This window comes from Mirounga leonina, unplaced genomic scaffold (genome assembly GCF_011800145.1).
Source record: "Mirounga leonina isolate KUSES-001 unplaced genomic scaffold, KU_Mleo_1.0 Mir_82, whole genome shotgun sequence".
Taxonomy (NCBI): domain Eukaryota; kingdom Metazoa; phylum Chordata; class Mammalia; order Carnivora; family Phocidae; genus Mirounga; species Mirounga leonina.
The window spans coordinates 30,424,624-30,451,360 of record NW_023270825.1 but is presented as its reverse complement, the minus strand read 5'-3'; the positions used below and the strand labels follow the sequence as shown (position 1 = coordinate 30,451,360).

Below are 26,737 nucleotides of genomic sequence, written 5' to 3'. Positions count from 1 at the left end.
GTCTTGTCCTTTTTCTAGAACTACCCAAAACTGACAGGCGCTTCATCTTCTTCTCACCTGTAGCAGGGTGTGGCCAGGCAGGAAGGTGGGAGGGGAGGGGAGCAGCTCAGCACATTCAACCACTGCTAGAGGCAGAGTGACTGGCGAGGGTTATCTGACTTCTGGGCAGGCTGTAAGAACCAGACCCAGTTCTGCGTTCTGAGCCTCTGTGTCCTCACCAGTAGCATGGAAGAAAAAATAGTAACAACAGTAACATCCACTCGTGGGGTTGGTGTGAGGGTTCCCTGAGATTACAGTTTCTGATACAGAGTACTTCTCAAATGTATGTTAATTCACTCTTTCTCCCCCTTACCCTGCTTGCCTCCCACTGGAAGCTCTGCAACCAGCTCTCTCCTCTGAACACTGGACAGAGTCCCACTTTTTTCCCTTCTCTCCTACATGCATTCAGGGTTTAAAACAACAACAATAACAACAGTAATTCTGATGACAGTGTGCCTTCAGTTTCTGCCACTGTTTTTTCCCTAATTTCTGGTTGTGGTCGGACTCAAGGAGATCACAGGAGAGCCAGCAAGCAGGCTATTTGTTGTCAGCAGCAGGAACAAGACCCGCAGACTTCATTTTCAAGTTAGGAGGACACTGAGGCCAGAGAAGTGGGGGGATTCAACCCAATCACAGAGCTCACGCAGCAAAGACTGGTTGGAGTCTGTTACGGGCTGCACTGGGGCCCCCTACCCCCACACGCGTAGGTTGAAATGGTAACCTCCTGTACTTCAGAATGTGAGGGCCAAGAGATAATTGAGTTAGATGAGGTCATTAGGGTGGGCCCTAATCAAATGACTGGTGTTCTTATAAGAAAAGGACGAGGACACAGGTAGGCAGCGGGAAGACATGTGAAGACACACCAAGGAGGCAGCCATCCGCAGGCCGAGGAGAGAGGCTTTGGAAGAAATCAAACCTCTGACACCTTGATCTTGGACTTCTAGCCTCCAGCCTGTGAGGAAATAAATTTCTGTCGCTTGAGCCACCCAGTCTGTGGTATTTTGTTATGGCGGCCAGAGCAGACTCATACAGAATCCGAGTATTCTGGCTGATTCTCTGAAGGTTTGCTCTCTTCCAACTTCAAGGAGTTCCTTCAGGTTATTTGGAACCTTGAAACAACCTGGATTTTGGAATTTAACAAAAAGGAAGGAAACCAGGTTTTACTGGAAGCCTGCTGTCACACGGTGCTGTGCCCTTTTATGTGTGTTACTTCGCTCTTTAGGTGTTTATGGAACACCTTCTATGTGCCAGGCACGATTCTGAGTGCTGTGGACACAGCTACAGACAATGAAGGTAAAATCCCTGCCTTCATAGAACCTACATTCTAGAGGAAGAGACAGATGATAAACACGAATGAACAAAATACATGGGGCTGTGGAGAAACAATAAAGCAGAGGAGAAGGGTAAGGGGTTGCCAAGGGAGGGAGGGGAAATCCTTAGGCTTTTTAATTGAAGAGAGTTGGGGAGTTTGTCCTGGAAGCTTCAATGACAAAGAGGCAGTTGAGTGAGCACTCAAAGGAGGAGGGGGAGGGAGCTATGCTGATGCTTGAGGGAAGAAGGTTCCAGAACGGCAACCTCCAAGACTCCTAAGCAGGAGTATGCCAGATGTGTTCAGGAAAAATGTTATTTAGACCTCACGTCCACATTGGGAGGTGCATAGCATCCCTTCATCTGGAGAAGAAGAAACCTCAAGTGGGAGAAGTCACTCCCATGAGGTCACCCAGACAAGAGCAGGTAATGCCCTTCTTTCTCCAGAGGCTGGGAGCACAATAGGGCAGATGGGATGAATATGGAGAGCCCTCCACGTGGTTTCTTCTTTGTTAGGCCCCATTATTTACCATTACGCCCCAGGGCTGCACAAGTTGGTGCCTCTCCAGACGCAGGGTCTCAGGCACTTCACCAGGAGCAGCCCTGCCTGCCCCTGCGGCCTTTAGCTCTGCTTGTCACAGGCATCGCTGTACCCAGGTGCCAGCCTTCCAGGGCCCTGGGACTATAAAATCTGAGAGCAGTTGAGGAGAGGCAGAAGCAGACCATCAAGCTGAAGCTTAAAGTAAGCTCTGGAACAGCTCTGGAGGAGCGAGAGAAGTTTCATAAGGAATGTTTGATAGTAGGGTAGTTTAGTAAGATATAATTCTTCCCTATGGGTTATAGAATTGTTTTTTTCTTTTTTTTTTTTTTTAAAGATTTTATTTATTTATTATTTGAGACAGAGAGAATGAGGGAGACAGAGAGCACATGAGAGGGGGGAGGGTCAGAGGGAGAAGCAGGCTCCCCGCCGAGCAGGGAGCCCGATGCGGGACTCGATCCCGGGACTCCAGGATCATGACCTGAGCCGAAGGCAGTCGCTTAACCAACTGAGCCACCCAGGCGCCCCTAGAATTGTTTTTTTTCTTAAGATTTATTTATTTATTTTAGAAAGAGAGAGAGAATCTCAAGCAGACTCGGAGCTGAGCCCGGAGCTTGACATGGGGCTCCGTCCCAGGACCCTGTGATCATGACGTGAGCCGAAACCAAGAGTCGGACGCTTAATCGACTGAGTCACCCAGGTGCCCATATAATTCTTAACCTTCTTATAATTTGTATTTCCAAAATTTTTCACTTAATTATTTTTCTATTTTTCCTTTATTAAAATTGCCTATCGAAGTAGAGCACACATACAGACAAGTGCACAAGTCGTAAGTATAAGCTCAAAGAATTTTCACAAAGTGATTATATTTCACTGAATCATCACCCAGGACAGTAAGTATGACTAATGTCCCAGGTACCCCTCAGGTACCAGCCACGTCCTCCTCCTCTTCAAAGGTACCTGCTCTCCTGACTTCCGAACCGCTACCTGAGTTTTATGTGATTTTTGACCTTTGTGTAAACGGAAGCATAAAGTGTACTATTGTGTCTGCTCACAGCGTGCCTGTAAGGTTGATCCAAAGTGTGTGTGGCAGCAGTTTGTTGCTTTTCCTTGCTGTAGTGTTTCCACTGGGTGCATACGCCACGATTTAACTTTTTATTCTGTTCATGATTGACGTCTACGTTGTTTCCAGTTATTTTTTTTTTTTTTACTATTTGGCATAATGCTGCTATGAACATTTGCATGCATGTGTTTGGGTTCACATATGTACTCGCTTCTCTTGGGTCTGTACCTCAGGATGGACTTGCTGGCTCGTAAGGCATGTGACTACGCAGCTTTAATTGATAATGATAGTCTTCAGTTGGTGGTACCAATGACACCTTCCCCTCCCAGCACTGTTGCATCACATTGTTGGCAGTGCTGAGTGTTATCAATCTATTTCATTTTAGCCATGCTGGTGGGTGTGTATTTAATTGTGGCTTTCGGGTGCCTGGGTGGCTCAGTTGGTTAAGCGACTGCCTTCGGCTCAGGTCATGATCCTGGAGTCCCGGGATCGAGTCCCGCATCGGGCTCCCTGCTCGGCAGGGGGTCTGCTTCTCCCTCTGACCCTCCTCCCTCTCATGCTCTCTGTCTCTCATTCTCTCTCTCAAATAAATAAATAAATAAATAATCTTTAAAAAAAAAAATTGTGGCTTTCATTTACATTTTCCTAGTGACTGTGAAGTGGGAACTTTTTCCTATATGTATTCCCCTTTGGATATCCTCTTTTGTTAAGTGTCCAGTCAAGTCTGTTGCTTATTTTTCTAGAGGGTTGTCTGTCTTTTTCTTATTGACCATGTGAGGGCTCTTTACATATTCTGGATACGAGTCCTCTGTCATTGCGTGCGTTGCAGCTGTCTCCTCCCAGTCTGTGGCTTGCCTTTTCATCCTCTTAATTGTGTCTTTTGATGAATAAAATTTTTTACTTTTAATGTAGCACATTTGTCTTTTTTTCTTTATCCTAAGTGCTCTACAATCCTTCGTCTATCCAAGGCCATCTAGATATTTTTGTGTTATCTTCTAGAATTCTTATTTTTATGTTTCAAATTTAGATCTAGAATTCTTCTAGAATTTTATTTTTTATATGTTTTTATTTTAGTATATTTGACATACAATGTTACATTAGTTTCAGGTGTACAACGTAGTGATTCACCTTCTCTATATGTTATGCTATGTTCACCACCAGGGTAGCTGCCATCTGTCACCATACAATGCTATTACATTATCATTGACTATATTCCCCGTGCTGTGTCTTTTATTCCCGTGACTTATTCATTCCATAACTGGAAGCTTGCATCTCCCATTCTTCCTCACCTATTTTTGTCCATCCCCCCACCCACTGCCCTTCCCTCTAGCAACCATTTGTTCTCTGTATTTATAGGTTTGTAGAATTACCTTTTTATTTAATGTGAAGAAGGGATGAAATTCCATTTTTTTCCATATGGACATACAGATGACCCAGTACAATTTGTTGAAAAGAGATCATTTCCCCTGCAGCATCACCTTTTGTTACAAACCAAGTATTTGTGTATGTATTGGGTCTGTTTATGTGTTTGTCTGTTATTGTGTATGTATTGGGTCTGACTCTCTAGTTGGTTTTATTGGTTTATTTTTCTCTTCTTTTATTCACATATGTCTTAATTGCTGTAGCTTGGAAATCTTGATATTTAGTGCAGTGAGTGTTTTTGCCTTGTTCTTTTCATGAATATCTTGGTTATTCTTGGCCCTTTGCAATTACATATAAATTTTAGAATCAGTTCATCAGTTTTCACAAAAAATGCCTGCTGGAATATTAAGATGGCACTGAATCTATAGATCAATTTAAAGAGAATTGACATCTTTATAATATTGAGTCATTTGACCCATGGACATGGGCTATCTATTTCTTTAGGTCATCTTTAAATTCTCCCAGTAATGTTCTAAAATTTTCAATGTATTGGTCTCACACATATTTCTTTAGATTTATTCCTAGGTATTTAGGTTTTTTGATACCAAGTAAGTGGTATTGTTCTCATTTTGTTGTTAAACAAAAATTTGTTGTTAAACAAAATTTTATGTTAAATTTTTTTAAAAAGATTTTATTTATTTATTTGACAGAGAGAGAGAGAGCATAAGCAGGGGGAGTGGCAGGCAGAGGCAGAGGGAGAAACAGGCTCCCCACAGAGAAGGGGGAGCCCGATGCGGGACTCGATCCCAGGACCCCGGGATCATGCCTTGAGCCAAAGGCAGTTGCTTAACCAACCTAGCCACCCAGGCGCCCCTATGTTAAATTGTTTTTACAGGAAATAAAACACAACTGATTTTTGTGTACTTTGTATACAGTGACAGCGCTAAAACTTTTAGTTCTCATAGTTGTAGATTTTGCCTTTTTACTCATTTTCCTTATACATAATCATGTTTACAGATTTCTTCCTTTCAAATCTTTCATTTCTGCACTGGCTAAGATATCAAATACAATGGTAAATAGAAGTGGACATAGTGGGAATCTCTCTGTTTTTTTTTTTTCTTTATCTTAATGGAAATGGTTTCAATATTTTCCCATTAAATATGAGGTTTGATATATGTTCTTCGTAGAAAATCTTTATGATATTAAGGAAGTTACCTTCAATTCCTAGTTTCTTAAAGTTTTTTGAAAAATCATAAACTTGCATTGAATGTTATCTAATGCTTTCTTTACATCTATTGAGATGATTGTATGAAAATTTTCCTTAATCTGTTAAAGTGGTAAATTATATGGACTCATTTTCTTTTTTTTAAAGATTTTATTTATTTATTTATTTATTTTGAGAGAGAGGGAGAGAGAGAGCGTGTGCGCACACGCAGATGGGGGGAGGGGCAGAGGGAGAGAGAGAGAATCCGGAGTAGAGAGCAGACTCCACACGGAGCCTGACAAAGGGCTGGATCCCATGACCCTGACTGAGATCATGACCTGAGCCAAAATCAGGAGTCATACGCTTAACTGACTGAGCCAACCCAGGTGCCCCTATGGACTCATTTGCTCATGTTAAACCAACTTTACATGTCTGAAATAAAGGTATTTGGTTGTGATGTACTATCCTTTTATGTGTATTATTAGATTTGGTTTGCTTACAATTTGTTAAGGATTTCTGTATCTATATTCATGGTAGAGATCGGTCTGCAATTTTCTGTTCTTGTAATGTCCTTGTCTGATGTTTTTCACAAATTTATCTTTTCATAGAACCATATAGAGTGTTCTTGGTCATGAGGATCCCTATTCATCCAGGTTCCTTGGTCTCAGTTTGGCGTTCACAACTTCTCTCTTCCCTCCCCGTGCACCATGACCTTGAGAATACTCAAAGGGATGGAAGAACTTTGTTCATCTTCTAAGCAGGAGAACAGGTCTCTTTAAGAGGAGCCCCTGATTTTCATGCCTTTAAAGTTTCTCTCTTTCTTGCTGTGTTCTTCCATCCCAAATGGGCCTCCCTAAATGTCTGTGGGAAGCATCAGCCAGGTGGAAAGGGCTGCTCTTGGACTCTGTTTCTGCCAGTGGCAGGTGGACGACAGCTGGCGTGGAATAAAAAGAATAGCGTGTCAGTATTAAAGCATTCTCTTTGCCCTCTCCCCCAGACACTTACACCTTCTTTTCTAGCCATCGGTTACAATAATTTCCTGGATATTTAGCGATCTTCTTAAGAAGCGATAAGCACCTCATCTAATATCCAGCAACACATCCTTTTACCTCTTACATAATTTCTACATTTGTTTGTGAAGGTTTTATTACTAGACTGTGAGTCGTTGGAGAGAAAATATTTCCATGGTGGAATAGGTAGGCCTCGTTTGCTGATTGACTAACAGATGATGGAGAAGGGGTGTCTAAGCACGATTTCCAGTGTCTGACCTGAGAAACTAGATGGAGGGCAGCACTGGCTCAGGAAATATGAAAGGGAAAACACGTTCAGAGAGCAAGGAGGAAGGTGTCATTTTGCACCTGATGAACCTGTAGGATGTTCAAATAGGAAATCTCGAAGGTGGTTAGCGATGGATCTGAAGCTTCCGAGGCAGGGTTGGCTGGATACAGATTTGGGAGCACGCAGGTGGTCACTGAGGCCCTAGGAACGGATGAGGGCACCTAGGGGGAATGTGTAGAGCTAGTTACACACTCTTCTACTCCTTTTTTTTTTTTTTTTTTTTTTTAAAGATTTTATTTATTTTTTTGACAGAGAGAGACACAGCGAGAGAGGGAACACAAGCAGGGGGAGTGGGAGAGGGAGAAGCAGGCTTCCCACTGAGCAGGGAGCCCGATGCGGGGCTCGATCCCAGGACCCTGGGATCATGACCTCAGCGAAGGCAGACGCTTAACGACTGAGCCACCCAGGCGCCCCTTCTACTCCTTTTTAAATGATTATCCCAGAGCAGGGGTTAGCGATCTATGGCCTGTGGGCCAAATCGGGCCTGTGGCCTGTCTTGCCAGTGCAAGTTTATGGGAACACAGGCCTGTTTGTTTAGGTACTGTCTACGATAGCTTTGCTCCAGGACAGCAGGGCATTTAAAAAAATTTTTGACCACCCGTATCATGGCACATATCCTGAATTTGCCCTAGTAAGTGGGCCTTTCTAACCAGGGAACTTGGCCGATTCGTAGTCCTAAGTGCTAAGGAGAGCTGTCTTCAGTGAAGACACCATCAGAGATGAACTGTTCTCTGCCTGACCTGGAACCACAACTTCAGCTGCCGCCTCCATTTCACGGCGCGTGAGGCTCACAGGAGCCTCTTAATGGTATTTGTCATGAGTTCAGCCTATGGAAAATTTTAATCAGCTTTTGTATACTTGCAATTTGGGTGTCTTTGTTATCTTTTTCATTCTTACTGTGGCAAAGCTAAAGCAGGAGCCAAACGTAAGCCCAACCCACTTCTTGACCAGCCCTAATCGTAGCATGTATGTAACTTTATTGTCCTTGCTTATCAGACTGCAGAGGGTCACATGAGGAACCATTATCACATGAGGAGCAGGCACTCTTAGCTGCCTGTCCAACAGTCATTTCCTCCTCCTTCAGCCTTGACCACAGTAAGAGGGAAAGAGCCAAAAAAGCACTGGAAAGGTAGAAATAAAAAGGCTGAATAAATATAAATTGTGACTGGTCTAAGCCAGTCATGGGAATCTTAAAACCCTTTGCCAGATACTCACTTTTCAGCCTCCCTTGCTGTTTGAGATGGCCATGTGATCCAGTTCCCATGATGGGCATAGGAAAAAAATCTGGAAAAGACTTCCTTCCTGACAAATAGGAAAGGTGTTTTTCCTTTGCCCCCTTTTTCTCATCTTTGAATGTAGTATGAAGACCTAATGCCTAGAGCTGTGGTAGCCTAGCCATCTGGTGACAGTGAGGTGATAGCATGAGGGTGAAAAGCCACCAGGCCACCAGGCTCAGGATGCTGATGCTGAAGTGTGAAAAGGAACTGGATCCCTGGTGACATTTTTGAGTTACTAGGCCAGCCTTTTTTTCAGTCCTCAAAGAGGTTAGAGAGTTGATTTTACATCTTTGGGGGGAGTTGGGGGGTATCACCCTTAACATGATTCAGATGATTAGATGGAGTGGCCAGTCTTGTGTTTGGTAATAGGCCCTCTCGAGTGTGTTTGCATCAGAGCTGTCAGACTCTGTAACTTCTTTGGGGTGGGGTTCAAGGTGAAGGTGGGAAAAATGCTGTTGCCTGCCTGTGTGAATTTAGCGAGCACTGCCTTGCCAAGTGTTGCTTGTTCCCTTTTTGGTAATCGTGTGCAAGATATCTAGAGCTAGGAAACGGAAAACTGCAGGAAGGCTAGGAGGCAGGATCTTCCCTTTAGAACAGAAACTATAAAAAGTAATTGGACTGGCTGTGGTTTAGCTCATTGTGGGCTGGATGATTGATGTCCATGTGTGGAATTACTTAGGACACAATAACCCAGAAAGCACAGCTGCTGGACTATTGTGATCTGCTCTCATTGTCTGGCTGGGGCTACACCTCTGAGGGTGGAGGGATGAAGTTTCCCCTCCAGCAGGGGATGCAAACTGAAGTGGTTACAGGGTGACAAGCAGTAATGACAATAATAGAAAACACGCATGCCAAAAAGTGTTCTAAGGGTTTTACTTGAATTATCACTTTAAATCCTCAAAAAACCTTATGGAGAAGACACTATTGTTCATGTAATTTTATAGACTGAAGAAACGTATACATAGAGGTTAAGGAACTTGTCCAAAGTTAAGGAGCAGGTGAGTAGCAGAGATGGAATTTGAACCCCCGTCTGGCTGCAGAGTCAGACTCTTACATTATGGTCTGCTGCCTCTTTGAAGTGAGTGTAATGTCCTTGAATGAAGCTGGCTGGACATAAGCAAAAGGGAGAAGGGGAATGGGGCAAATTGGAGATGAATGTCCTGCCTGGACAGACAGCTACTGGTTAGCCACTGCTACTGTGGAGGAAGGTGGGCCCAGTGTTTCCACATCATCCAAGTTCTCAAGAGAAAACAAACCTGGATTCCTAATTTTAGAGTACACTCCTGGCCAAAACACACACATATGTGCACATGTGTGTACATGCACGCTCATATTACCATGGACCAGTAATTTCTGAACCCTGTATTAAAGCAAATGGACATTTCCATGTTCAATCATCCTCCAAAAAGGAGAGAGCTGAGTAGATGAACCTTAGATGGGAGGAAGGAAAAAAACTCCACCATTTATTATGTTGTCATTTTAGGCAAATTAATTTATGTCTCTGAGCCTCCGTTTTTCTCATCCATAAGTTAGAGGGAAAAACAGTATTATCCCTAGGGTTTGGGGGGTTAAATGGGGTGACCAACTTTTTAAAGTGCCAACCTGGGACTTTATCAGCCATATCAGACTAAAATATATGTAATATATAGTATGTATTATAAATGTATATAATAAGTTTATTATATACGATGTATAATCATAACTAGCATAATTATGTTTTATTACTTTAACAAAAAAATTTGGAAAAGAGGTGTTTATTTGAAATTATACATCATTCTGTATTATTTACTTTTTTCTTTTTTAAATTTTATTTTATTATGTTATGTTAATCACCATACATTACATCATTAGTTTTTGATGTAGTGTTCATTGATTCATTGTTTGCGTATAACACCCAGTGCTCCATTCAATATGTGCCCTCTTTAATACCCATCACCAGGCTAACCCATCCCCCCACCCCCCTCCCCTCTAGAACCCTCAGTTTGTTTCTCAGAGTCCATTGTCTCTCATAGTTCATCTCCCCCTCCGATTCCCCCCCTTCATTTTTCCCTTCCTACTATCTTCTTCTTTTTTTTAACATATAATGTATTATTTGGTTCAGAGGTACAGGTCTGTGATTCAACAGTCTTAACAATTCACAGCAATCACCATAGCACATACCCTCCCCAATGTCTATCACCCAGCCACCCCATCCCTCCCACCCCCCACCACCCCAGCAACACTCAGTTTCTTTCCTGAGATTAAGAATTCCTTGCATCAGTGAGATCATATGATACATGTCTTTCTCTGTTTGACCTATTTCGTCAAAAGCAATTTTTTTTTTCCTTAAGAATACAATACCACACTGAAAAAATACAAAGCTTAGAGAATTATAACTGAGAGCCACTGAATGAATGAATTCCAAACTCATATATTTCATCATGTTTTCTATGGAATTTCCTGACAGCATTGATGAAAGGAATTTCCAGTTACATTGTGCACAATGTATATAGGCATATATACATTGAGGCATATATATACATTGTATATATATACCACATCTTCTTTATCCATTCATCTGTCAATGGACATCTTGTCTCTTTCCATAGTTTGGCTATTGTGGACATTGCTGCTATAAACATCGGGGTGCACGTACCCCTTTGGATCACTACATTTGTATCTTTGGGTAAATACCCAGTAGTGCAATTGCTGGGTCGTATGGTAGCTCTATTTTCAACTTTTTGAGGAACCTCCATACTGTTTTCCAGAGTGGCTGCACCAGCTTGCATTCCCACCAACTGTGTAGGAGGGTTCCCCTTTCTCTGCATCCCCACCAACATCTGTCATTTCCTGACTTGTTAATTTTAGCCATTCTGACTGGTGTGAGGTGGTATCTCATTGAGGTTTTGATTTGGATTTCCCTGATGCCGAGCGATGGTGAGCACTTTTTCATGTGTCTGTTGGCCATTTGGATGTCTTCTTTGGAAAAATGTCTGTTCATGTCTTCTGCCCATTTCTTGATTGGATTCTTTGTTCTTTGGGTGTTGAGTTTGGTAAGTTCTTTATAGATTTTGGATACTAGCCCTTTATCTGATATGTCATTTGCAAATATCTTCTCCCATTCTGTTGGTTGTCTTTTGGTTTTGTCTTTTTTGTTTCTTTTGCTGTGCAAAAGCTTTTTATCTTGATGAAGTCCCAATAGTTCATTTTTGCCCTTGCTTCCCTTGCCTCTGGCGATGTTTCTAGGAAGAAGTTGCTGCGGCTGAGGTTGAAGAGGTTGCTGCCTGTGTTCTCCTTTAGGATTTTGATGGACTCCTGTCTCACATTTAGGTCTTTCATCCATTTTGAGTCTGTTTTTGTGTGTGGTGTAAGGAAATGGTCCAGTTTCATTCTTCTGCATGTGGCTGTCCAATTTTCCCAACACCGTTTGTTGAAGAGACTGTCTTTTTTCCACTGGACATTCTTTCCTGCTTTGTCGAATATTAGTTGACCATAGAGTTAAGGGTCCATTTCTGGGCTCTCTATTCTGTTCCATTGATCTATGTGTCTGTTTTTGTGCCAGTACCATACTGTCTTGATTACAGCTTGATGAGCTGAAGGCAGATGCCCAATGACTGAGTCACCCAGGCACCCCTATTTTTTAAAAATTTTTAAAAGATTTTTATTTATTTATTTATTTGAGAGAGAGAGAGATTGAGCACGAGCAGGTTGAGGGGCAGAAGGAGAAGCAGACTCCCTGCTGAGCAGGGAGCCCGATGCAGGGCTCAATCATGGGACTCTGGGATCATGACCTGAGCCAAAGGCAGATGCTTAACAAACTGAGCCACCCAGGTGCCCCCATTTTTAGTTTGCTAACAAGGTTTTTTTAAAGTCATGAATGAGTGTTGAAATTTAACCTAGTAACTGTATAACTTGACCTGGTGATATGGTCTTCTTAATCTGTTAATGTAGTGAATTATATCAATTGATTTTCAAATGTTGAACCAATATTGGTTACCAGAATAAATTAAATTTAGTCATAATGTAGTATCTTTTTTATATGTTGCTAAATTCAGTTTGTGGATATTTTATTTAAAAATTTTAAATCTGGGGGCACCTGGGTGGCTCAGTCGTTAAGCGTCTGCCTTCGGCTCAGGTCATGATTCCAGGTCCTGGGATCGAGCCCCGCATCAGGCTCCCTGCTCCGCGGGAAGTCTGCTTCTCCCTCTCCCACTCCCCCTGCTTGTGTTCCCTCTCTCGCTGTGTCTCTCTGTCAAATAAATAAATAAAATCTTAAAAAAAAAAAAATAAATAAAAATTTTAAATCTGTATTCATTATTGAGCATTACCTATAATTTTCTTTCTTGTATTCTCTTTCATGGGTTTAATTATGATTATACCAGTTTCTAAAAATAAATTGAAGAGTATTCTCTCTTTTGTAAGTTTCTGGAAGAGTTGATTTAAGATGGGATTATCTATTTCTTGATTGCTAGGTAGAATTCAACACAATCATTCAATAGGATCTTGTTGATTTTCTGTCTTGTTCTATCAGTTTCTGAGAGGGGCTGTTTAAGTCCCTTGCTGTAATTGTGGTTTGTCTATTTCTCCTTTCAGCTATATCAGTTTTTGCTTCATGTAATTTGAAGCTCTGTTGTTGAGTCCATACACATTTAAGATAATTATATCTTCTGTTAAGAGTTGAATTGTGTTCCCCAAAAGGTATGTTGAAGTCATAAACTCTGCTATCTGTGAATGTGACCTCACTTAGAAATAGATGTAATCAGGTTATAACGAGGTCATACTGGATTAGGGAGGGCTTTATAGAAGAAAAAAAATTGGATACAGACAGACACGGGGAGAGAGCCATGTGATGACAGGCAGAAATTAAGACTAATCCATCTACAAGCCAAGGAATGCCAGATTGCTGGCAAACACCAGAAGCTAGAAGACAAAGAGAAGGATTCTCCTCTACAAGTTTCAGAGGGAGCATGGCCTTGCCAACATTTTAATTTCAGACTTCTACCCTACAGAACTGTGAGATAATGAATTTATATATATTTTTAAAAGATTTATTTATTTATGTATTTGACAGAAAGAGAGAGAGAGCATAGCAGGGGGAGCAGGAGAGGGAAAAGCAGGTTCCCTCCTGAGCAGGGAGCCCAATGCAAGGCTTGATCCCAGCACCCTGGGATCATGACCTGAGCCGAAGGCAGATGCTTAACCTACTGAGTCCCCCAGGTGCCCAAAAGTTATGTTTTAACCCACCCAGTTTGTGGTACTTTGTTATAGCAGTCTTAGGGAACTAATATATCTTCCTAGTGGATTGCTCCTTTATCATTGTGTAATATTCCTCTTTGTCTCTAGTAATATTCTTTGCTTCGAAATCTACTTTATCAGATATTAATGTAGCCACTCCTGGTTTTAGATCAATGTTTGCAAGATAAATCTTTTTCAATCCTTTTATTTTCAACCTACCCATTTCATTGAATTTGAAGTGAATTTCTTGTACACAGCATATTTTTGAGTCATGTTTATTTTTTCCACCCCACTTATCTCTGTCTTTTCATTGTTGTATTTAGACCGTTTACATTTAAGGTGATTATTGATAATGCTTAAGTCTGCAATTTTATTATTTGTTTCTGCTTCCTCTAGTTCTCATTCATTTGTTTCCTTTTCTTGCCTTTCTGTGGGTTATTTGAACATTTTTTAGGATTCTATCTTATTTATAGTGTTTGTGTCTCTTTGTATACTTTTCATACTGGTTGCTCTAAGTATTATAAATATGTGACTTATGTTCTACTAGTAGCAACATTTGAGCATTTCAAGTGAAGTTTGGAAACTTTACTTCTATTTAGGTCTCTTTACATTCTCCACTTTTAAATAGCATTGTCTTGAGTATCAGATGGTGTTATAATTTTTGTTTTGGTCATCACATGTGATTTCTAGGGACGCCTGGGTGGCTCAGTCGGTTAAGCATCTGCCTTTGGCTCAGGTCATGATCCCAGGGTCCTGGGATCAAGCCCTGCATCAGGCTCCCTGCTCTGCAGGGAGCCTGCTTCTCCCTCTCCCTCTGCCTGCTGCTCCCCCTGCTTGTGCTCTCTCCTCTCTCTGTCAAATAAATAAATAAAATCTTCAAATATGATTTCTAAAACTCATGAAGAGAAGGACAGTCTACTGTGTGTACCCATATTTCTATTCTTTCCATTGTTCTTTCTTCCTTCATGATGCTCCAAGATTCCTCTTTTATTATTTATCTCTTTGAAGAAGTTCCTTTAGCTAACCTTTAAGGGTAGGTCTGCTAGAGACAAATTCTTATTTTTCCTTCAAGTGTGTCTTTATTTCTTCTTCATTTCTGAAGGGTAGTTTCACAGGATATAGAATTCATGGTTGACAGTCCTGTTCTTTCACCACTTGAAAAAATCATCACTTCCTTCTGGGCCTGCATGTTTTTTATGAAACATCTGCTGCCATTGAAATTAGTATTCTTTATAGGTAGCACATCATTTTGAAGCTGCCTTGGCCCCTCTGGCCAACCTAGTAGTTTCCAAGCAGGCACCCTTAGCCCCTGCGATTAACTAAACCTTTCCTTGTTTATCTATAGATCATGCATTCTTTCCTAAAACAGAGCCCTTCTCCGTATCACCAAATTCTCTCGCACAATGCCCTCTCACCCTGGGCACCAAGGAACCAGACCCCCTTGCACAACCTCCAGGCACTGAGATAACATCTGTAGCCGGCACCATTGAGTCTGTACATAATCAAGAAACGTTATGGATCACTGCACTCCCTTTACTGATTAACTGTCCTAAACTCCTTTAAAAACCCCTGAGCCAGGCAGAAACCTTTAAGTTGGCCTTTGGACAAGAGTCCACCTTCTCCCCAGGTAGCCGGCCTCCTGAATAGAGCTCATATTCCTTTCCAATCAAAATTCGTCTCTTGAGTATTAGCTTTTCAAGTGATGGGCAGTTTAACTTGGAGTTTGGTAACAATTTCTGTTTTCAAGATTTTTTTTTCTTTTTATTCAGTTTCCAGAAGTTTAATTATGTGTTTGGGATTCACTCAGCTTCTTGAATATGTAGGTTTGTGTCTTTTGCCAAATTTGGAACATTTTCAGCTATTATTTCTTTGAATACTCTTTCAGTCCCACTCTCTCTCTCCTATTCTTCTGGGACTCTGGTAATTTGAATGTTTGCATTGTCTCAGAGGTCCCTGAGTCTCTGAAGCTCTAGTCTTCTTTTTCCCCCAGCGTATTTTACTTCTTGTCATGCTGGGTAAATTCTATTGATTTGTGCTAAAGTTCACTACTTCTATCCTCTGTCATCTCCATTCTACTATTTAATCCAGCAATATAAAAGAATTCTTTTATTGCATTTTTCAGTTCTATAATTTCAATGTTTCTTTTTTAATAACTTCTATTTCTTTGCTCAGATTTTGTTTTTTCTTGTTTGAAGAGAATTGTAATGATTGTTAAAGCATTTTATAATGGCCTCTTTAAAAATCCTCGTCAGAGAGGTGCCTGGGTGGTTCAGTCAGTTAGTCTACCTTTGGCTCCGGTCCTGATCCTGGGGTCCTGGGATCAAGCCCCGCATCAAGTCCCACATTGGCCTCCCTGCTCAGTGGGGAGCCTGCTTCTCCCTCTCCCCCTGCCACTCCCCCTGCTTGTGTTCCCCCTCTCAAATAAATAAATAAAATCTTTTTTAAAAAAGGGGAGGAGAGAGCGAGCACCTGGGAGGAGGGATAGAGGGAGAAGGAGAGGCAGACTCCGTGCTAAGAAGGGAGCCTGATGTGGGGCTTGATTGGAGCCAGGCACCCCAATAAATAAAATCTTAAAAAAAAAAAGTCCTTGTCACAGGGCGCCTGGGTGGCTCAGTAGGTTAAGTGTCTGCCTTCGGCTCAGGTCATGATCCCAGGGTCCCGGGATTGAGTCCCGCATCAGGCTCCTTGCTCAGTGGGGAGCCTACTTCTTCCTCTGCCTGCCGCTCCCCCTGCTTGTGCTCGCTCTCTCTTTGGCAAATAAATAAATGAAAATCTTAAAAAAAAAAAAAAAAAAAGTCCTTGTCAGGTAATTCCAACATCTGATTCATTTACGTATTGATATTAGATGATCGTCTTTTCTCACTGAAGTTGTGATTTTCTTGGTTCTTGGTATGATGCATGATTTTCAATTACACCTGGACATTTTGCCTGTTATGTTAAAAAAAAAATCATGGTCCCTATTTAAATACTTTATTTTAGGGGCACCTGGGTGGCTCAGTTGTTATGCGTCTGCCTTCGGCTCAGGTCATGGTCCCAGGGTCCTGGGATCGAGCCCCACATCGGGCTCCCTGCTCTGCGGGAAGCCTGCTTCCCCCTCTCCCACTCCCCCTGCTTGTGTTCCCCCTCTTGCTGTGTCTCTCTCTGTCAAATAAATAAAATCTTTAAAATAAATAAATAAATACATACCTACATACATACATACACACATACATACATACATACTTTAGCAGGCATTTACCTTGCTTAGGCTTAGCGTGCAAGTTCTACCCAACTTTTGTGGGCTGTAGTTCCAATGACAGTTTAATTTTCAGAGCCCTTATGGTATTATTTTGGTCTACTTGCTTTATCAGGTGACAGTTGGGTTCCCAACTTGTTCCTGCTATTGCTGCCTGAGAAAACAGAAGCATTTCTGCAGCCTGTACCATCTAGTGTTCCCCAGCAAGGAGAAGGGAATCTTAGGTCTGCATGGACAAAGAAGCTTCCCTGGCTGGGCAGCTTGTTGTGGTGGGGTCCCTCTTGCTGATCACTTCTCCTCCCACCCTCCTTCCTGGCCACTCTAGTGGCTCTGGATGGAGAAGGGAAATCTCAGGCCGATGGAGGAAAAAAGGCTTACTATGCCCTGCTACTGTTAATGGTGTCTCTCCTGTTCAGGTTATGTGGCCTCTCTAGTGTCTCTGACTAGGAGAGGGGAGTCTCAGGCCCACAAGGACAGAGGCTTTCCTGCTTGGGATGCATATTGTGATAGGGGTCAAGGGTCCGGTACTGCTCAGCTGTCCCAGGATTTCTTGGTGGGGGAAGTGAATCTCAGGCCCAGACAAGTGCTATTTCTAACCACTACAGGGCTCCTTCCCAGTGGTGCCAGGCTCACTTGATGGTGTTTCCATGTTTGATACCTGTAGAGGGGGCTATGGGAAGTGGTGAATGAGCCAACCTAGACTACTTTTTGTTGCTAAGTTGGGTGTTGGGAAGCAACTGGGTCTGAGTTGCTTTCTTTTGTTACGGGAGGTGTCTGTAAAATGCCCTGCTGCTGGCTATTGAGATTCCAAACCAGTTTGCTTCTTTTTACAACCTTTTAGAGTTCTCCTTTGGTTACCTTTTGTGTTATTTCCAGGGTATATGGTTGTACTTAGTGGGAAGGAGCAGGGAGAAACAAATCTACACCATCTTATATGAACTGGAAATTATCTACTCATTCAGTTTTCTTATCATTTGTAGACTGTTCAGTCTTCCTATTTATTCTAAAGTCAGTTTTGGCAAGTTCAATTTTCTAGGACTTTATTAATTTCATCTAAGTTTTCTTTTCTTTTCAAGATTTTATGTATTTGACAGAGAGAGAGAGAGCACAAGCAGGGGGAGTGGCAGACAGGGAGAGAGAGAAGCAGGCTCCCCACTGAGCAGGGAGCCCGATGGGGGGCTCCATCCCAGGACCCTGGGATCATGACCTGAGCCGAAGGCAGACGCTTAACCAACTGGGCCACCCAGGCGCCCCAATTTCATCTAAATTTTCAAATGTGCTATCAAAAAGTTTTCATTTTGTTGTCTTTTTGATCTCTGTAGGTGTAGTATTTTTTATTTGTTTATTCTTTTTCCCTGGTAATCTTTGCTAAAGAGTTACCTTTTTCAAATTTTTAAAAAAAATTTTTTTGGGGTGGGGCGCCTGGGTGGCTCAGTTGGTTAAGCGACTGCCTTCGGCTCAGGTCGTGATCCTGGAGTCCCAGGATCGAGTCCCGCATCGGGCTCCCTGCTCAGCGGGGAGTCTGCTTCTCCCTCTGACCCTCCTCCCTCTCGTGCTCTCTGTCTCTCATTCTCTGTCTCAAATAAATAAATAAAATCTTTTAAAAAAATAAAAAAATAAAGGGCTCCTGGGTGGCTCAGTTGGTTAAGCGACTGCCTTCGGCTCAGGTCATGATCCTGGAGTCCCAGGATCGAGTCCCGCATCGGGCTCCCTGCTCAGCGGGGAGTCTGCTTCTCCCTCTGATCCTCCTCCCTCTCGTGCTCTCTGTCTCTCATTCTCTCTGTCTCAAATAAATAAATAAAATCTTTAAAAAAATTTCTTTTGGGGGGGTTTCCTTTTTTTAAATTTTAAGTTCAATTAATTAACAATATAGTGTATTATTAGTTTCAGAGGTAGAGTTCAGTGATTCATCAGTTGCATACAACACCCAGTGCTCATTCCATCACGTGCCCTCCTTCATGCCCACCACCCAGTTACCCCACCACCCCCACCTCCCCTCCAGCAAGCCTCAGTTTCTTTCCTATGCTTAAGAAGGCTCTTATGGTTTGTCTTCCTCTCTGGTTTCATCTTATGTCTATGGCCATATCACCCTGAACGCGCCTGATCTCGTCTGATCTTGGAAGCTAAGCAAGGTCGGGCCTGGTTAGTACCTGGATGGGAGTTACCTTTTTTTAAAAAAGATTTTATTTTTAAGTAATCTCCACACCCAACATGGGGCTTGAACTCACAACCCTGAGATCAAGAGTCACATGCTCTACCAACTGAGCCAGCCAGGCATTCCAAAAGTTACCAGTTTTATGTCTTTTTGAATAACCAGTTTTTATCTTTGATGAGTCTTTCAATTTTATATTCATTTATTAATTTCTTCCTCTCTGCCTTTCTTTGGGTTTGTTCTCAATTCTTTTCCTAACTTCTTAAATTGGATACTTAGCTTATGAATTTTCAACCTTCCTTCTTTTCCAATATATATATCTTTTAAGACTAGAAATATCCCTGTAAGCCCAGCAGTACTTGCAGAGAAAGCTTTGATATATAACATGCAGTCCCCTACAGAGGAGGGATGCAGGATTCACCCAAAATTTGGCTTTGATGTTGAGACTGATGACACCACACATGTACATACTGAGAGAGTATGAAAAGGTTCATTACTCACATAATGAGGTTTTCTGGGGAGTAAGGCAAGCTTCAAAGCAGCTCCAAAGATGGCTTGAGAGAGCAGGAAGGGGCAACGGGCTTGGGATTTTATGGTAGTTAAGGGGTGGCGCTGAGGTAAGAGCTCCCTCATGTCGACTGGAGCTTGTGTGGCTTCGGTGTCTTACTAGTACCAGAGGAGGGAGGGAACATCCAAGCTTTCTTATCTGCTTGCCCAGCAGGACAGCCTGGGAAGGAGCGGTGGGACCTGAAAATTTTTGGCAAACATTACCAATGGAGTAAGACCTTTATTGCACTTAATATTCTCTTATAATTTATTTCTAAATATTTTTATTACTATCAGGACTTCTTCTTTGACTAATGAGTTGTTTAGAAGTATGTATGTATAGTCTAAAATATCTAAATACAGACTAATGAGTTGTTTAGAAGTATGTATATATATATTCTAAAATATCTAAATGTTTTTGTCATATTAAAAAATTTCTAACTAAATTGTATTGTGGTCTGAGAATGTGGTAGTATGGTTAATTCTCATATAAGTTTCATGAATTTGAAAGGAATTTTAATTCTCCAAATTTAGAGTGCAATGTTTGATATACATCCATGAGCTCAAATATTTTGAGTTGCTTCTGCTTGTTTTAAAGATTATCTTTTTCTTCTTTTTCTCTTAAGATTTATTTATTTTTTTATTTGACAGAGAGGGAGAGAGAGCGAGCACAAGCAGAGGGAGCAGCAGAGGGAGAGGGAGAAGCAGACTCCCTGCTGAGCAAGGAGCTCAATGCAGGGCTCAATCCCAGGACCCTGGGATCATGACCTGAGCTGAAGGCACATGCTTAACTGACTGAGCCACCCAGGCGTCCCTCTGTATTAGACTCTGAATAGATGCTTGTTAGAACCTGTAGTTCTAGCCTCCTCGTCTAATATTTCATTTTTCCATTTTCTGGATAATTTGAATTTTGGGTAATTTCTTTGAATGTATCTTTCAGTACACTAATTTCTCTAAACTGTTCTAACTCCACTGAGTTTTATCGGTCTAATTATTATGTTTTTCATTTCTAGAAATTCTTTCTGGTTGTTTTCCAAATCTTAGTGGTCCCTCTTCAAATTCTTTTATTCTTTCAATATATTTTAAGCTTTAAAAAATTTCTTTAAATATATTAAGCATGTTTATTTTATAATCTATATATGACAACTTGAATATTTTAAGTCTTTAGGGGCCTAATACTACTGTTGTTTCTTTGGCAGTCACTTATGGGGCCTTATTTCTGCCCTATGATCTGTTTTTCCTAGAGCTATTTATTTATTTGTTCGTTCATTCATTCATTCATTCATTCAGTTTAGAATCTTTGGGAATGCTTTGGGATTTGGTTGAAGTTGCATTCCTACAAAGATTTGTTTTTGCTCCTACTAGTTGCCTAAGGGCACTGTACCAATCTGGATAACCTTAAATTCTCTATTGAAAGTTTTTAGAGATTTCTAGGGGTCACATAGATTGTATGACTTTGGCCTCAAACCTACTTCGGGTATGCCTGTTACTATAACTTTTTCATGGGAGATTACCCACCTCTCCTTTGTTACAAGTTTGAGACAAGTAATTATCCTCTCTCTCCTTTTTGTAGCAGGTTTGTTTCTCATTTTCCCCTTGGGGTCTGGCTTTATGAAGAGATCTTGTTAGACTTCTGAGGTCCAAGACTTTACCTCCTTGTCCTTGCATAATACAGGCATTCAAGCCCCCAAAGATCAAAATCTCCAGGGATTAGGAGAAACCATTAGGGGGAAAGCAGACCTGGGTTCTCTCTTACTTCTTCGGAGTTCCTTCTAGCATTATTTTTGGCCTCTGTGAATCCTTTCACTTGTCTCAACTCAGAAAAGCTTTAAACAAAAAATTTGTAATAGGGGGCACCTGGGTGGCTCCATCGTTGAGCGTCTGCCTTCGGCTCAGGTCATGATCCCAGGGTCCTGGGATCAAGCCCGACATCAGGCTCCCTGTTTGGCAGGGAGCCTGTTTCTCCCTCTCCCACTCCCCCTGCTTGTGTTCCCTCTCTCAGTGTGTCTCTGTCAAATAAATAAATAAAATCTTTAAAAAAAATTTTTTTAAATAGACTTTCAGAGTAGTTTTATGTTCACAGCAAAATTGAGCATCCAGTACAGAGAGTTCCCACATACCTTCTGTTCCCGCCCCCCACCCCCATACACAACCTCTCACTTCTCTAATGGATCTAAGAAAAGTTGTTAATTTTTCAGTTTGTTCAGCTTTCTCCTTGTTGTTGGGACAAAATGAAACTTCCAAGCTCCTCACATGCTGGACCAGAAACCAGAGTTTTTCTTTTCTTTTTTATGGCTTCTCAATGGTCTCACATCTACTGTTAAAAATTAAAAAAAAAAAAAATTATCATTTTAATTATTTCAGTCTAAAAGGGTTATTCCATGTCTGCTTGGCCAAACTGTCCAAAATGGAAATCCTTATTATTTTCTTTTGAAGCAGAATTGCTAGCTTTCCAATTTGGGAATTTATACTGCAACTACCCAATTTATACAGCAACTATCAGTTTGAGAGTTGTTTCTCCACACTGACTGAGGCATACCTTCAACAGTCCTAGTCTGAGCATCTTTTCATGTATTACTTGCTTATTTGTATCTCATCTTTATCTAAATGCCTGTTTTTACTGGGATGTTAATCATTTTATTGATTTGTAAGAGCTTGTTTGCCATATCTTGTCACATCTTTTCCCCAGGTACTCAGTTTCTTGTGGACTTTTTAACTTAAAATTTGATGTATTTCATATTCCTAAGTTCCAACTCAAGAATTCTAATTCACCAGGTCTGCAGTAAGCTCTAAGAATATGTATTTTAAAGAAATACTGAGCTGTTACTCTGAACCACATTCTGCAAAAATACTAACGATATTATTGGTCTCATAGATTAGGTAAATCAAATCAAGGTACTGTGACTCCAAGTCTGGTATTCTTCACACTGGTTTAAGTTACACCTTTCTGACCCCATTTTTGTTCTTGTTTCCTTCTTTCCCCAACCAGCTGTCACAAGAGACTACTCATTACTACAAACATAAAAATCCTGCAGCAGATAAGAGAAGTGTAAGTTGCTTTTCTAGTAGACGTGCAGTCATTAAGACTACAGACTTTGGCATCAGACAGATCTGGGTTCCAGTCCTGGCTCACTGGATTATTTTTCAGCTGCTGTGTAATCTTAGCCATGTTACTTAACCTCTTTATGCCTCAGTCGTCTCGCTGGTAAAGTGTATATAATCAAGACACTTAATCTCATAGTTAGCATAGGCATTAATGAAATAGTATTTGGAAAGCAGAGGCTTTGAAGCATAGTAAATGACCAATCCCTAAATAGTAGCACTTTTGCGTTATTTTTTGCTGGGCTTATGGGAATTTGCTCTAATTTTTGTACTATGGTCAGGGCTACAGGTCTGCCTCAGATGCAGGTAATAAAGGAATATAGTATCTGGAGAGAGTTAAAAAAACAACTGAGTAAAAGTTTGTCCGCTTTTTATTATTACTATAAATTTGTAATTCTAAACGAAGTCAGTGATAAATACTCCTCCTCAAATACTTTTTTTGTTGGACTAGGTTCTAAACAATTGCCATGGCTACTGCCAAGTTTTTAATTATATATATATATATAACCTTCAAGTGAGCATATTTGTTGCTTTTTCTTTTGTAAACACTGCATTCTAAACATGGAAGTTAATAATGAGCGCTCTGGCCCTAGGCATTCAGACTTAGCCACCTGGAATCATTTTAAAAGTAAGTTTCTAAAAGTTCATAATCATTCAAACTAAGTTTGGGTGCAGTTTGTGTCTCCAATTCATATGATACCACACATTCTAGTGTTTAAACAAAAAATTCAAATAATGACAGCACAGTGATTATAAAGACACAGACCCATTACTTCAATTCTGTCACTCTATGTGATAAGATGAAGTTTTTATTTGCGCTTAAAATTTTAGATATAGAGATATCTCAAAGTTGCTAGAACTGATCCTGAAGAAATAGACACAGGCAGTTTTGGTTTTTGGATTTTGCTATGAAATTGGATTCTTATGAATCTCTGCTCATCCTTTTGTTTAAAACTTCTCTTAACTAGTTTATCTTGCTTCATGTTAAAACTTTTGAAGTTAAAATTAATAAAAAGTTAGTAACAGGTCTTGCTAAACTGTCCATTAAATATGAGCATGTGAAAATGAATTCTGATAAAGCCATTGACAAATCTGCAGAAGTTAAGGCTCAAACAGAAACTGTAATGTTGTTACTCATTAATATGATTATCCAATATGCGGGCATAAGTTTTACTGTATTTTTTCAAATATATACGTGTGTGTGTGTGTGTGTGTGTGTGTATGCATTCAACAAGTGTTAACCTACTACTCTTTGTCTTTTGTCCTGCCCTATATATTTCACCCTTTAAAACTTTTTCAATTGTATGATGACTATGGGAAGTTCAATAAAAGAAAATTTCCACTCTCTTTTTCCCTTTTTTGAAATGGAATTTTTACTTTTATTTTTACTGACATGATATATGACATTCAATAAAAGAAAATGTTCACCGTTTACATTTTTTCCCTGGCCATTATTATTATTTACTTCATTTCATGATCATTCATAAAAATAACTCTGTCATAAAGAGGAAGAAATGTTAAAATTCATCATCATCATCATCATCTACTCCAGCTGTCAAATACACTAGATAGAACAGATCCAAAAATAAGTGGAGTCTATTTCCAGGGCAGTCCAGTTAAATTTTTCCCATCAAGCATCAGGATTCCCGCCTTACCCTCCTCTCTCTTTTCTGCTCATTCTTCTTTCTCTTCTCTTCCTCCTCCCTGCCTCACCCAGCTCTGAGGTACTATTTTAATATGATGGATCCATTCATAGTGAAAGTGACTCTGTGGTGAATTCATCATCAGAACAGGCTGCACAGGAAACTGAATGAAAGCCTGTGTATCACAAACCAGAAGACCTGGAAAGGTCAGAAAAGGACGCTTTATCAGGTAGCCGAGTGCTGGGCTCAATTTCCTGTTGTGAGGACTCTGAATGGGGCGGATCTCCGTGTCTCCACAAACTCTTTAAAGGAGCAGCCCCGTGATGGGGAAATTGATGGTGGGGTGGAGAGTGGAGGAGGTTAATGATGTGGGAGAGAAAAAGAGAACCTAAACAAACCGCAGCATAAGAAATTAAGTGCTTTTTCAAAAACACAATGATACAAATTCCTTTTTTTTTGCTAATGGTTTCTTGTCCTGGGAATTGACAGGGGTGCCATATAACCAGACCAGACCAAAATGACAGAAAAGATAAGTATGTCTGGATCAAATATACTCATGGGAAATTCAAAAAAAGAAATTTAAAAAACAATAAATATGTAAATAAAATGTTATAATGCTAATAAGATGAAATATTCACCTCATTACAATTTAAGAAATATGAATAAACAGAGAATCAACTGGGCAAAGATTTAAAAAGTCACCAAGTGTTGGCATGGTAAAGACAGAAATAAATAACTAATATGTTATTTGTGGGGTATAGATTGGTATACACTTCCTAAAGAATTTAGCAATATTTAGCCTCAAAAATCTATATTCACTTTAATCCAGCACTTTCATCTACATAATTTGTACACAGGAAATAACTATAATTTTTTATAATGATTTAACCCTATATAAATTAATTACACCATCATTATTTATAATATAGAAAATCTGGAAATACCTTAACTATCCAAAAATAGTGGTTTGGTTAGATATATTATGTCCTTTGACTGGAAATTTATCCAGTGATTAAAAATTATGTGCTATCAGATATTTAAGGACATGAAAATTATACTCTTAAGTAAAAAAACAATTACTAAACAACATTATCCCCTATGCTTAGAAAAATAACTGGGAAAATGTATACTGAAGTAGAAAAAAAATCTTTATTCCCTTCTTTCACACTCCCTTCTTGCTCTTCCCCAATCCTGAGGGGGAGTTGCTAATATTTTGTCGAATTCTGGGATTCTGTTTGGGCCAGTTACTGATTGGTAGGCATGGTGTATTAAGAGGTCTTAGGCATAACTCCTTCTTTCTTGCTTCCTATTGCCCCCATGTGGTAGGATTGGTAAATTGAGCCAAGGTTGTCTTGGACTAATCAACTGGCTAATTCACTCTAGTCTCTCTTCATCATCTTCTTCTTTTAAATCATTTACACTCAATTTATTTAACACATACTGTATTATTAGTTTCAGAGGTAGAATTCAGTGATTCATCAGTTGCACACAACACCCAGTGCTCATTACTTCAAGTGCCCTCCTCAAGTCTCTCTTCTTTATACTCATCATTGCTTAGGCCTCCTATACCTTGTGGTGATCTAGAGAATGGAAAATCCCAAGGAATGGAACAGGGCTTGGGAAGAAGTGGAAACTCTGCTAGGGTTATAGGAAACAGGTGCCACGGCTACCCTTCAAGGTACTCAAGGTCCAAGCTGCTTGTCTAACCCACAGAGCAAGGGAGAGGATTAAGAGATACAATCAGTTACTCAAAGGCATAGGAAAAGAAAGCTTAAGGAGTGGAAATCCTTTTGTAGCCAGTTTGTCCAACCCACAGTAATAAATGGTAGTAAACATCTCGGGTTGGTTTTTTTTTTCCCTCTGCATCCATCTTTTCTTATTCTGGTAAGAACACCATGACTTCTTCCCACTGGGGTTTTTAACCTGCATAGAGCTGAACCCTTTCCTGGCTTTGGGAGTTTTCACATGTCACGAGCCTCCCTGAGAAGCATGCATTCCTCTGTCCACAGTACTTTATTTGAGATGAAAATGTGCACACAAAGGGAAGATGTTTCCTCGGAACTAGATGCCACGTTTGGAGCACTGAAATGAACTGTAACTCTAAAGCCCGGAAAATCTGTGTGCATAAAAATAACCTATGAACAAGCTATCTAGGAATAGCAGAGAACACTTGCTAAACATGAGGTCAACAAATCTATACCTGGTACATAATAAGATATGCCATCATATTAATACCAACACAGCCAATAGTAAAACACAAAATCTTAAGAGTATATGGCTTAAGTACCAAACTTTGTTCACTGTCAGAAGAGTGGTCACAGGTGGAACTGAGGTTATCTTTTCCTTCCTGACTGTTCTTTTTTGAGTGGGGAATACTTTTCCAGGGCACAAGTCAGGTGGCTAATAGCGTAGAATGCTTAGTGTAGGATCTGGTCCAGTGTAATAATTCAGTTATGACAGTAAAAAAGTAGAAAGGGCAAGGATGTGAACAAAAGGCAAATTCTAGGGAGTATCAAGATACAAAAACTCAGAAGGTTAAATTTGTGTTCAAGTCTAAGAGGTCAACTTTGGGTTTAAAATGAGATATAAAGATAAAGGTCAGAACCTGAATATACTCTGGATTCAAGTAAGAAGTAAAAACAAGGAAATGGACAAAGTAGGAAAGGGCTAAGGTAACTGCCTGGAATAGAAAATGCTGAAGATTCTATATATGGGA

General features: G+C 40.5%; 1 protein-coding gene across 1 annotated transcript in view; it reads right to left on the bottom strand.

The window, feature by feature from the left end:
• Positions 1–5,724: 5,724 nt before the first annotated feature.
• The window catches only part of LOC118002227 (cytochrome c oxidase assembly protein COX16 homolog, mitochondrial), an 87,841-nt gene continuing 66,828 nt past the window's right edge, over positions 5,725–26,737 (bottom strand). The window contains exon 3 of the mRNA XM_034992553.1: positions 5,725–6,448. Coding sequence (XP_034848444.1) covers positions 6,368–6,448 — 81 coding nt within the window. The 3' untranslated portion in view covers positions 5,725–6,367. The remainder of the gene's footprint in view (positions 6,449–26,737) is intronic.